This window comes from Lycorma delicatula, chromosome 5 (assembly GCF_047948215.1).
Source record: "Lycorma delicatula isolate Av1 chromosome 5, ASM4794821v1, whole genome shotgun sequence".
Lineage (NCBI taxonomy): Eukaryota > Metazoa > Arthropoda > Insecta > Hemiptera > Fulgoridae > Lycorma > Lycorma delicatula.
The window spans coordinates 106,941,229-106,955,488 of record NC_134459.1 but is presented as its reverse complement, the minus strand read 5'-3'; the positions used below and the strand labels follow the sequence as shown (position 1 = coordinate 106,955,488).

At 27.2% G+C, this 14,260-nt stretch overlaps 1 protein-coding gene across 1 annotated transcript in view; it reads left to right on the top strand.

The window, feature by feature from the left end:
- Positions 1 to 10,444, top strand: part of LOC142325279 (uncharacterized) — an 87,326-nt gene extending 76,882 nt beyond the window's left edge. Inside the window, exon 3 of the mRNA XM_075366824.1 lies at positions 9,068 to 10,444. Within this exon, the coding sequence (XP_075222939.1) occupies positions 9,068 to 9,976 (909 nt within the window). The 3' untranslated portion in view covers positions 9,977 to 10,444. The remainder of the gene's footprint in view (positions 1 to 9,067) is intronic.
- The last annotated feature ends 3,816 nt before the right edge of the window (positions 10,445 to 14,260 follow it).

The following is a 14,260-nucleotide window of genomic DNA, read 5'->3' as shown; positions in this document are numbered from 1 at the left end:
ATCGAAGGATTTTCGTGTGAGTTTTAGGATCTCAAACAATTTTATTCATTTTTTTATAAACTAACATATTTTAAGGTAAAGTTATCAAATTTATGTTACTTAAACCCATATAAGTATAAAAATAAAAATAGAAATGTTAAAATTATCATTTGACTAATAAAACGGTTTTTACATTTTATTCTTTCTTTATTAGTATTTTGAAATTAATATATTTGCAAGCAATTTTTACTTTGCTGCGTCAAAATAGTGCACTTATAAGGCACCCTGCTACCTCAAACTGCATAGCAAAATATCTCAGGCTTTACATTAATAAACAACTCATTTGGAATTATTATGTCTATAATTCGTAAGACTCTGGACACTAAAAGAGAAGCTAACCTATTCCTTGATTTCCAAGTTCTCAAAACTTCCACTTTATTTATATATCTCACGTTAATAAGTATTTTTAAAATTCATGGAGGTATATCGTTGTCAAATTTGTTGTTCTTCAAAATCATCGGTCATATTTAAAATACAATGTTTGTAATCGAAATAACTAAGAAAACGAATTTACAATTTTACGTAGTGAACACTTTTTTTATTATTAGAATCATACGCTGTGGAATAAAACAAGTTAGTAATAAAACAAGTAAGTTTACAGTAAATTGTAAACCGACCAACTAATTATCGACTTATACTCACTAGACTTATCAATTGACCCAAAAAGAAGACTGAAACAATATCCAGACAGATATCTGAATATCTACAAAGAAGATATAAGTCATGACTAGTAAAATTGTGAATTTTTTTATAAAAAAAATAATATTTTATCCATACTGAACTACTTTAGTTAAAATGTACTGAATAATAATTGACCGATTTGGCGATCTTCAGAATAGAATACTAGTAGTTATGTTTGTTACATTTCGATCACAATTCCCACCAAAGGATCTTCGCATGAGTGGTCTTCTCTAAGCCTTCGAAAGCCAATTTAATTGTACATTATCAAATTCACTTGTATTTTATTTTTACCGTTCTGAATAAAGTATAATAAAATTTAAGAATATATTCATATTTCTCACATCCTTAATTTTTTTTTTCATATATTCCAATAATAATTTATAAAAACGATAAAAATTAATTAGTAAATCATTCGGGAAATCAATCATATAAGATTGCAGAGTGTAGCTTATTTTTAAGTCCATATATCAGTTACAATTAAATATTAAAAAATGTAATTATGTTAAAATAGAATTCTTCAAAACTACCATCCTTCAAAAAATTTAAACAAAAAAAAGCCTACAAAATAGTGAAAAGAAACGAAAATTCCTTATATGAAGTACTTGATTTCTAGCGTATATTAGTTAAGAAGCAAGATGAAATATTGAAAGAATTCATAATTATAACACACTCACTCTTAAAATACATGGAAACTGTCCTTCCAGAAGATCTTTGAAGATAATTATCCAATTTCTTCTTCAAACACGAGTAAATTTACTGTAACTCCAAAGATGATTATTTTTCAGAAGTTAACTAGGAAATAAATTTTTATGTAATTTAAAGTGATCGTTTAAAATTTTTATATTTTATTTTATAATTACTCATTTTTTTACCCTACAGAAAAAGTTTATATTTTGTCCATCCTTTTTTGCTATAGTGTGTTGGAGTGGTGTAGATTATTAAGGATTAATCTTTCCGTGAAATAAATTAATAGTTCGATGACTGAATGACCTAATTATATTTTAATGCTAACGGCTTTTGAATACTGTCTCCTACGACAGTCTGCTGTTACGTTCTGTATCAACAAATTCTGATTTTTGGATTCATAAATGGAACAATCTACAGTTATATTCATTGACCAAGCAAGGATACCAGTTGTCCACAGGCCCTGAATTAAGTAACCTCCATCAGAAACCATTAAACTTCCAGAATATCATTATAGTTAACCACGTCTTGGTTATACATAAAACAACAAACATCAACACAAGTTATTCCACCTTGATAACATAGGCCATACATCAGGAAAATTATCACAAAGGGTACAGCGGTGTTGATAATTCAGTTAGCTGTGCGTGTTTTTTTTATCTCCGGACAGGCAGATAGCAAATTAATGAATTTCTTAATTTTAATCATCGAGACTTTGTGTTGATGTACATATACTATATAAATTATAGGTCAAAACGATAGCGTTGAAAGCTTTTACTATCTCATCAGTTACTTTATATCCAGAATAATACATACTTAAACACATCGCCAGTTCGGCGGTAAAAAAAACACTTTGTAAATTTTTCATTGTATAACTGTTTTAAGGGAAAACTGATGAATATATCCTCTTTGCCAATAAATGAAGGCAAATTGTGGAAGATTTTGTCTTAAAGAAATATCTAAAACATTAATGTAGTTGCGTCTAAAAACCTCCAGTTAGGTAGAAAATAAGTAAACTTTAGTTTTCTTTGGCGTAACTTAGATTTCGACGCTTCTTTGAAATGTAATGGCATTTTTTAGTTTCTAAAAAGTTTAATCCGGGTACAAATAAATTATTTAGATGCATAAAAGTATAATTTTTATTTTTTACTAATCTTATATTTCTTGCTAAAAAAAACCTAATGTACGATTCTAATCGACAAAATTACTTAATGTAATTTTACTCTTTGTTGAAAAGTTGTAAATCATGTAATATTTACAAAAATACACTAATTAACATGTAATGTTTTAGTTTACACTATTTCTTGACAAGATAACGAATAAATGTTACGTAGGAAACAAGTAAAATTGTGTATATAAAAGTGAATAACATGTTATTATGAAAAATATTACATGTATTATTAATTAAATTGATAGGAAAATATAGTAAAAATCACTTGAAGTAAATTGGTCAACTAATTTCTTATATGTTTTCGATCACGTAAATTCATTTACCCTATAGATTAAAATTGTTGTTCACTGAAAATTATAACCATATTCACTCTATATAGATATAAATAACATAAGTTACGTCAAAACAAATTACCGCATACTATAGATAATTTCGAACTAAAAAACCTAATAATGTAAAAATTATGCAAGAAATTAATAATTTATTGTTGTATTGGATCCCCGTAAATCTCTTCTTCTGCTAAAATGCGTTTTATATATGTACGTATTTCCTTAAAATTGAAACTTCTTGTAATAGTTTCTAATTGTAGTAAATTTAAAACAAGAATAAATATTTTAAATAGGTTTCGAAGAAAATATTTTGTTTAAAAATATTTGTATCTAAAAAGTAATTAATTATATTTAAGCAAAAATCTAAACCTAAGCAATGGGATTATATTTTAACAAACGAAAAAACATGTTTTTATATTTTAAAAAAATAAATAAAAACTAAGCAAAAAAAATCTGGTAAAGTAAAAGAAAAAAAACAGAATATATATTTTTAGAGGTTGGAAAATAAATTTTAAGGAAAACTTCTCTAAAAATATTCATACATAGGTTAAGCTTAAGTAAAGTTTTCTCTAAATCTAACAACTGTCTTCAATAAAGACTAAAATTAAAAAGAGAAAATTCTGAAAAACATTTTCTGCATTCTAGGTCCGGGGTCTATAATTAAAAAATAAAATTGGAAACATTTCTTGATTGCTTTATATATGAAGTATAAACTTTCAAAACATTTGTGAAAAATATTTAAACCAAAAGGAAACAGAGCAAAAAAAAAACATATATTTCAGTTTTAAAAGGTTAATTTTTTAAAAACGTTTTTACAATTATTTATATGTGCATTTTAGGTAAAAAATTTGGTTTAATAAAGTTTATCTAAAATGCCTGTGACAAAAATTGAAATTGGATTTTTCGATATCCCCATCTCCTTAACGAATTTTGAAAATCTGTTTTCAAAAATAGAAATATTTCAGCTTAATTTGAAGAAAATCAGTTTGGTCAATCCTGAGATATAAGGCCAAAATCAATGAGACACATATACATACACATGTTTTTTTGGTCTAGATGAACTAGTTGGATCCTAAAACGTAAAAATTTGCAAAAAAATCCCATACCATTTTTTTCATGATCACCATACTTTCTCCTTTAATATAGCTATTTTAATGCCGGGAAAGTAAACTCGTAATATATACTAAATTAAGCCGCCTACTCTTTTCCGTATTATATTAATCAAAAGTAATTTAATCAACAAGAAATGTATCATCTAGCTTTTTAGAGAAACGAAAAGGTGTGATTTTTTTTTCTTTCCTTTTACCTAGGTAAATCGCATATAGTCTAGACTATATGCGATTTCCGTACATTATAACTTCTATGAAAACAAGAAGTATACAGTTAAATTAAATCATGTTGAACATTTTCCAACAACTTGATAAAAAATGAAAACGATTTTTTGAAAGTAATAAAAACAATTTTATAGCATTAGAAGTTCAAAAAGTAAATCCATTTATGCATTTAAAGTAGTGGATGAAAATTAGTTAAATGACAAAAGAAATTATTTTATAAATGTTTAATCAACCGCCCAGCAGAGCGCACTCGCTTACTAGGTACAGTCACTGTCCAATGGTAAAAATAATAGGAGATCTAAACATGCATTAGCGGGCTATCTAAAGTTTATTTTGTTTCAGTTTAACTTTATTCATTTCAGTTCATGAACATATTTCCGAATTTAATTAATTTTTTAATTATATCTTCTATTTTCATGAACGAAAAATATGTTTGTATTTTTATGACTGACTTCCTTATTGCATGTCTCCTTTAAGACTATTTTTTAGAACAAAATATTGATGCCGAAGTGCTATTTGATGACAAAACGACCAGTTATTTTATTTAGGCACCTATCATCAAAGAATTAATGAAACGAAATGTCATAAAATTTGATGTGGGTTAAGATAAATTTTATACTTTAGCATACGTCAATTATATAAATATTTCTAAGGATATTTTTTACACAATTAAATAGAGCTTTAAAAAAATGTTACACACCAAAAGAGTGATAAGAATCTTGTAGCTTCATTCTTATATAAAAGTATAAACTGCTATTTAAACGAATTCTTAAAAAAAAATTCATAAATTATTATTCCTAAATTAGGTATACACAGGGTATATCGCTTTTTTTTTTACAACTAATTTTTTTTTACAAAATGTTAATATCCAAAATCAGGTATTTTCTTTCTTTAGGTAAATTATACGAATTCTTTTATGATCATGTTACGACAACAAAAATTATCAACTTTTATGTGTAGAACAAGTGTTGTCATAAAAAACTAAATCATTAATAAAAAAGGTAAAAAAAACTGCTATTATTATTATTACGGATTACAAGATCTCAGAATGAATTTAATTTTATTAAGAAGGCTAAAAACAGATCTTCCGTATTTTTTTCTCTAAGTTCTACAACTAAGTTGTATAATTTAATATTTCTGGTAAATTATGCATTCCAGTAGGCTTTATTATTCAGATAGAGACGTGGGAAACGTTGTTAACCGTTGTTTTATTGTATTTATTTTTATTAAACTAATTACTGTTTATTTATTTTAAACTCAATTAATTTTTATTGGACAGTTTTTTTTTTAAATTGGATTCTTTTCAAAGTGCTTGGTGAAATTTAAAGAAACCTAATAATTTTATATCATTTTTCTTAATAAAAGAAATTAAAAATTAATGTTACGCTATTTTATTATTTGTACTAACTAACCCTGTTTAATTATAAAACGAATGTTAAATGTAAATCTTTTATATTCAAAAGTTTTACTTCAAACTATATAACTTTTATAACCTCATAAGTTTATTAATATCAATTTTTTAGTCGATTCTTATTTCTGTGGTCATTTTTACCTGACAGAGAATCCTACAATCCGCCAAATATTCCGAAAACCGTATGCGTACTCTTACCGCAACTTTTTCAAAATAATAAAATATTATCGTTCCGTGTTTATATAAGACTTATCTGATCCGGCAATTTTTCGCTATTGCTAGATTTGAGTATATATATATATATATATATATATATATATATATATATAAATAGATTAAATGAATACAATTAAAAGTTTGATAAAACATTAAAAAATTAAACATTACGGAACTTCACAAAATTTAAACTTTCACTTTACAAAAGTCGACTGTAAATAAATCCAATTGTCAAAACAGCACTACCTATCGGATTTAATTCAAGTTACTCTCTAAACACAGTAGTCGGTTCAAAATAACCCTAACTTTCTTTCTACTGGTCAAATCAAGGATTTCAATAGCTTTAAACCTTATCCGGACAATGCGACCATTTTGCAAAAAACTGCGCGTAAATCGGTCCATTAGTTTTTTAGTCTAAGGCGGACACACAACATTGCCTTTTATATATATATAGATGGAGAGAGTCTCTATTACTCTCTCTTACTCTCTATTAGTCTCCCTTACGTAGAGTTTTTACACGCATATAAAGAGTATAGTAATGGGAATCGAACAGAACACAATATAATCATAATATCCTTGGCAAATGTTTCATCCTTTCACCAAGATATCGTACTATTTTTTTTATGAGGCATCTCAAGATTATATTGAGAAAATATTACAATTTATCAACCGAATTAGGAGATGAGATCGAGGTGATCTTTCAATAAAAGATTTAGAAATGACTGTTATTTCATTATTATTATAGTGTCAATGAATTTCTAACAAAAAAAAAAAAATTTTCAGAACCCAAAAATTAAATGTATACTTGTTTATTTGTAAATACAAAGATATCTGTGTTTATATATTGTGTAAATTTCATGTACTGTAATTTTTGTCTAATTGTAGTTGTATTTGTTTATTTAAATTCACTCACTATAACTGTACCTAAATACTACATACATTTACCGACTTAGTTTAACATGTATGATGACTCAAAAATGCTCTTGAAAAATATAAATGAATAGTATAGGTAGAAGAAAAATAAATTTTATAAGGTTCACAGATGACACAGTTTTTTAGGAGATGAAGCAGTGACTGTTGAACAGATATTTTCTTAAATATGAAGCCATATCACAGAATATGCAATGAAAATGAATGCGTTAGGAAACTAAAGTAGTCAAAATGTGAAACAATATGCAAAAAAATATCCGCAAACAAAGAAAGAACAATCAAGTAAAACATTATAAATACTAAAGCACTATATTAATAAAACATAGAAAAATGGTCAAGATCAGGCACTATACAACGGTAATCCAACCTGGAGTTTTATATGTAGCAGAATGCTTTGCTCTTAACCAAGGAGAATTAGATAAACTGGAAATTACTAAATATGAATTATAATGAAAATCCTAGGGCCCAGAAAATTTAATGATGGTTAGAAATTAAGGAAAAACGAGTAACTTTACCATAAGTTAGATAGAATGAAGGAATCAATACGTAAGCAAAGACCGGCATTCTACGGATATCTCACAAGTATGAATTCAAACAGGCTTACGAAACGAATTTTTTACAAGTTTAACGGTGACAAGACGAAACCTTAAACGATTTAAGCAAGTTAAAGAGAACCTAAAGATAGCAAACACAACGAGACGGATTTAAAAGACAGAAGGGTGCTTAGGAAACAGTTTTAGAATTCAAAGGGATCCAGTAGGAGAAGAAAAAATTCGCTAACCTAAAGTGGTCGGAGGAAATAAGGAAGCGGCCACAATGAAAGAATGAAGGAGTATTGGAGAGCTAAACCCTAACCAGAAGCTAACTGTTCTATTTGGTCCTACAGTGACCGGTGTCAAAAAAAAGATTGAAAAAATGAAAATGAAATAAAGACAAGAAAAGCAATGGCTAAGGAAGTGTTTAACAGAAAAAAAAAAATATTATGTAGCAATATGGAGCTAGAATTGAAGAATTTTTTTGTGAAAGTATGTTTGGAATGACATACGTCATGTAATGACGTCTGTAATGAAATAAAACATGGGGACTAAGAAAGAAAAAAAAGGCTAGAGATATTTGAAAAGTGGGGGTGGAGGAGATTGAAGATTAAATGGACAGAAAAAATGGAAAAATTATAAGAAAAGGTTACTACAAGAGAACAGTAGAAGGTGGAAAAAAGTCGGAAAAGAATAAAGATTACAGCAAATCTAAAAATAAATTGGAACCATCAGTATCTTAAAAATTTAACTGGGAGTCGAGGATAACGGAGATGGACAAGGTGCAACAGCTCTGCCTTAGGGGAAGTAATCATGTAATTACAATTTTAATTGATTTTTTTAATAATTTAATTATAATTTTTTTAGAATCACAGGTTAATAATTATTAATAAATCAATATATTAAAAAAAAGGAAATGAAGTAGGATTCTCGCCGATGAGTCTTATAATATCCAAATATTTCATTAATTAACACTTTATTTGGCTATAACTCTGGAACCAATGAAAATAAGTACCACTTATACATCGTTGAAAAGCTCTCAATGAGGGCTTATTATTACAATTAAGAAAAACCCTAAATTCAATTATTTTTTTTGATTTTGTGCTTTTTTGCACACTTTTGACCAGTCGATTGCAATCAAAAGGGAAGCATAACTAGATGTTTCAACAGTCCTAAATCCAAAATTTCAACATTTTACGGCTAATCGTTTTTGAGTTATGCAAGATACATACGTACGTACGTACGTACAGACTAGTCAAAATGGATTCAGAGTTGGTCAAAATGGATATTTCCTTTGAAATCTGAAACCGAAATTTTTCGCGATTAAGTACAAGAAATGAAAATGAAAATATTATATTAATTTTTATTTATAAATTTTTACACTTTACCCTATATAAGTACTGTTTTTAAGTGAATTACTAATCTGTAGCGTTTTTTTGTATAGATAAAGAGAGGGAATTCTTCACCCGAAAAATATATTTGCGTAGTAAGCTTCTCTTATGGTGCCTAATTTTTTTTTATAATCCCTAATTGTATCGTAATGTGTTAATGATGTGGTCAAAATGAGCCTGCCAATATTATTGATCATATTTTACTTAAAAACTATCTTATCTTATGTTTAATTGCATTAATACTGTAAATTATAGAATTCATTAACTAATATATAATATTTTAATATAATTTAGTAATTTTTTTATTTATTATTAGCTTTAATAAATTTATAATTTTTTATGTTTTAGTTATCTGGTGGTAGCGGTCCAACTCCTCTTAGTCTACAGAGATTAGCTGTATGTCTTCAATCAGTCGTTCAACTATTAGAATGTCCAGTATGTCTCGAAACATCATCGCCTCCATCATTTCAATGTTGCAACGGACATTTATTATGTGGAGATTGCAGAGGACATGCAGATCGATGTCCTGTATGTCGCGTTCCACTCGGATCAAAAGGACGATGCTTATTAGCTGATAAATTATATTCACTTTTGACTTCGACATTTCTTCGTGAATGTCATCCGAAAAAACGTAAAGGAATATTTAGAAATAAAGGTATACCTAGATTGAAATTAAAATCGCGTCTTCCAAAACAATCTGAAGATCAGGATATTATAAAAATAAATGAGATTTCATTGATAAAAAATAGATTGTTATCTTCTGCAGATAAAGTTCCTGAATCTTCATATTACTGTCCCTGCGGTGAATGCGATAAAACCGTAGCTGTAGATGATTTAATCCAACATATACAATCATCACATGAAGGCCCTTTGATACAATATTTTCCCAAATCAAACGTAACAACACTTCGTTTACCGTTATCTGGCATAACAACGATAAACTGTCACGGATTAAAATTCTTTGTACACGTTGTACCTCATAAAACTGTTGGATGTCTTTTATTTTGGTTGTGGGTCGCCGGAGAAGCTGATATAGCCGAATTATATAATTTTTTTCTTAATTTTCCAGGCTTAACAACTCGTTATTCAGGTATTGTATTTCCACTAACGATGTCCGAAAACGAGATCATTCTTTCACCAGTTTCTGAACATTGTTTAATTCTTGATAATATTGATATGGATTCAATTGATACTGTCAGTGTCACTATATCAATAAAAAATGATAATGATGTTATTGTTGATAAAACTGAAGAATAATTTTATTTTTTATACAAATAAAACTGAATTTATATTTAGCTTTATTAATAATTTTTTTTATGTTTCACTAACTTGTGTCAACAGTAATAAGCACGGTTATTATTTATAATACAATAATTTTATCTTGAATTACAGCGTACGGAATCACGTTGTTTAGAACTAGTCGCTTGGTGTAATCATTAGGATTAATTTTCTTAAGGAAAATTAATATTATAAAGGAAGAAGTAATACTTTATAGATTTATAAATAATTTACTTAAGAACAGATTAGTTTTAAGTTTTATTATATTATTTGTAATTTTTTCTTTAAAAACCACGTAATTTTAGTTTTTATATTTAGAAAGTAATTAGTAATACACTCAGAATCTATTATTTGGCCTGCATAACTTAATTTTTTTTAATAAAAATAAAACTCGTTTCTGTTAAATAATATCCAGAATCTATTGTACAGAATTTATTATAATTCATATTAATGTAAGCTAAACCAGAAGAAAATTAATTGTATAAATTATAAATTTTACATTATCGTATTAATGTATACAAATATAAATATTTCGCATTTGTTATATAAATATTCTATTTACAAGATTTTTATAATTATGGCACATATTTTATTAAAATTTGTATTTTAATTATATTTTTAAATGTCAAACTGATCAATTTTTATTTAAAAAAAAAAGATTGATTTTTTTTCATTGAAATGAAAATAGGTTTTTACAAACGTTTTTAGGGTGGGCCACAAGTAACTTCTCACTTTTATTTTAATAAACCATTAGAAATCTTCTTGAAACTTGGTTTTTTATCTTTAAATTAAACTTCAGTCAATACATGATTTATAGAATTAGTACTGAAAATAATGACTTTTAAATGCTCACCTTCAAAGTGATCACCAAATATAGACTCTTTTTAACAAATTTTGCATAGTTAAAACCAATGTTACTTCCGGTATTGCCTCTATTTCGGCTCAATATTGTGTTTTAGCACTGTCAAATCCTATGACCTTGAAAGCAAACGAAAATCTAAATTTCTCGAAATTAATCGATTTCCAAACTTTGACCTAAGGATCTCCAGTGTGGCTCTGCTGATGTGAGCCGGGGCTTCATCTTGCTGGAACCAGACCTCTTCGATATCCTCTCCAAGATCTGGGTTGAAGTAATCATCAAAAATTTGCCTATATCTATCGCTATTCACTGTACCGAAACCATTTTCTTAAAAAAAAAAAAAATACTGCCCGATGATTCTTTGTTTAATAACAGCATACGACACCGAAAGTATTTGTTGTTGTAAAAGGTGTGGGTAATTTGTGCATTGGCAATACCACAAAAAGGAATCGTTAGGAAACATTTCAGTTGATTAATTTCCACCAGCATTCCAGGCGTAACGCGTAATCGTTCGAGTCCATTTTATAGGCTATTTGGATTTTATAAGGAGACATTTTTAGATCCTTGTGCAATGATGTTCGACTAATGCCCAACTAAGTGGAGCGTTTTCGTATTGATATTGTGGCATCTTCCGATACACTGTTCCTTATAGACTCGATATATTTATTATTTCTTGATGATTTCGGTCTTCCTGATCTTCTGGCATTTCCCACTGATTCAATCTGTTCAAATTTCAAAACCATTGAGCGAATGGCTACACCAGATGGTGATACTCTAGTTTTTTAAATTTTCTAACTTTTAATTGTATTTCAGACACTCCTCTGACTTTCCAAGTAAAATATGTTTTATTCTTTCTTTGAGGGTGTATTTTTCCATAATAAATCTTGTTCTTATTTAAGTTTAATCTGAATGAAAAAAAAATTATAATATTTTAATAATAAAAAAATTGTAATTTTTCGTGGGAGGTGATTTTTGGCCCGCCAGGTATATTAAAATTAATAATAACTTAATTTAATTAGATTAAGTTATATTCATTTGCTACTTATTTATTTATAATTTTGTATTTATAAGTGTGTGCGTGTTTTTTTTATAATATTTGAAGAAAATAATATAACAATATTGACTGTAATATTATTAAAAATAAATTATATTTAAAAGATAAAAGTATATTCAAGAATTTTTTATTTTATTTTATTAATTTTATGTGTAACCTTGTCCTGGAACGCACAAATTCTAATATAATTTATTTTTTCCAGTCAGTTCATATTTATATCATTCCTCTTATTATTACTGCCAAAAAATTAAAAAAACATCTAATTATGGTAATTGTAATACCGTCAATTTTTCATTTGATGTACTAATTTTGGATCCCTAACCTTAAATTTCTAAAAAGATTCGCGCTGTAGTGTATGAACCTATATTATGTATAGGTTCATTTGAAAATAATGATGTGGCTCCTTCATTTCGGATACATTTTCCAAATTTCTACCAGTTTCATAGATCCGAAACATAAGTAGCTACATTCCTTATATAAATATATAGTCACGATTATATGTATTTTTATTACATAATTACGTCACCAAGGCCAAGCTCTGTTGTCTAATAATGCTAATATAAAAAATTGTATTTTAGGGAGAACAGATATTATTAATAAATATCTTATTGGACAAATACGAAGAAGACCTTCCTTACAGAAAGGCAAACCAGACTACAACGTTAAAATATCTGTATAAAAATTGTGGATCACTATAAGATTATACATAATTATTAAAAGTTACAATAAGTAAAATTTAACCATGAATAACTACTTCTTCCACAATTTTTAATGAATTTTAAGAAATTAATCCTAGTCTTAAATTATTAAAATATTACTATAGATAAATATATACCGGGTGATCATTCGAAAAGTTATCACAGAAAAATGTTTTCAACCCTTGAAAATTTAGAAAATATTTAAGAGCAAAATTTAGTGTTGGTAATTTAAAAAATAATTTTCGCAGTTTTAATCCACATATTATGATTATTTCAATTGGTTTAAGAAATAATATCACGTAATCTTATAGCTATTTTTGTTGGATTAAAAATTTTAAAAAAGTACTACCTCAAATGGTTTTTCGTACCTACCGAGCGAAGGAGTCGGCGAATTTTAATTTTCTTTTCACCAAAATTCATTATTTTTTTCGGGTTATCAATTAATATAATTAAATGTTACCATTGCCATTTAAGATTTTTGAGTTGAGGAAGGTATAGCAGTGTGGGTGGGTTCTACCCCTTTGAAAATAATTTTAAAAAGGTTCTGTGCCTGCAAAAGGATATATGCCTGCAAACAGAAATACGATGGGACTGATAGCTGTTGAATAATAAATGTAACTTTTCAAATGATCACCCGGTATAATTTACTGATGTACTTAGTGGTGGGGGTTTACTTTCATCTCAATTTTTTTTAAACTTTCTAAGCTGTTTTCTTGTTGTAGGGTACTATAAACATAATGTATTAGTTTATCATTACACCATCATTGAATCGAATAGTAAAAACGGTTGTTAAAGCTTCTGTAAGAAATCAACCGTGAAATAAGTCTTGTCTAAAAGATTAAAGATGTCTTAAAGAAGAATAAAGATTTTTTCCTTGTCTTTCATAAATAGAAAAAAAAAATTATTTACAATCTCTGAATATTTTATGATTTTTCCCCTAGCTTAAATGTATAATTTAAATCCGTGCTTAATAACATAATGAAGTACACGTATATAAATCAACAATTTAACTTCATTATTCACGAAGTAATTCGGCAACATTTTAAATTATTATCAGTTGTGTGGGAAATGAGATTTGAATAGTCGTGCACAGTAATGTGTTTAATTTTTACACCTTTTTTGTCATCATCAGAGTAGGAATTAAAGCATTTATTCCACACATTGTATTGAACTAGGTGGAATTATAATGCAAAGGAAATTAAAATAAAATAAAATTAATGAATAAGCAATTACTTAATTTACCAGAATAACAATAACATGAAGCTCAGTAGGTTAAATTATTTACATGATTTAGTCACAAATTATTAAAAGACATACTGTAAGTGGTAATGGATAAAACATATATTTCATAATAACCGACTTCACGTATTAATTATTAGTACTTGACACACGTAACACTTTCACATTTTTTTAATGTTCTTCAGAGAAAAAAAAAACAGAATTATAAACTTGTAGATAGTAAATAATACATATCTGAAGTTCTCACAAAAAAAATGTGAGCTTGCTAGTATGTGTATATACTTGATCAGAAAATAGAAAGTATAATACATATAAAGAAATTTTATTCATTCCTATTATATAGGTTTAGTGCGACATTATATTACATATTAATTGATCTCCTCTCAATATTAATGGATTTATATTAATTACAC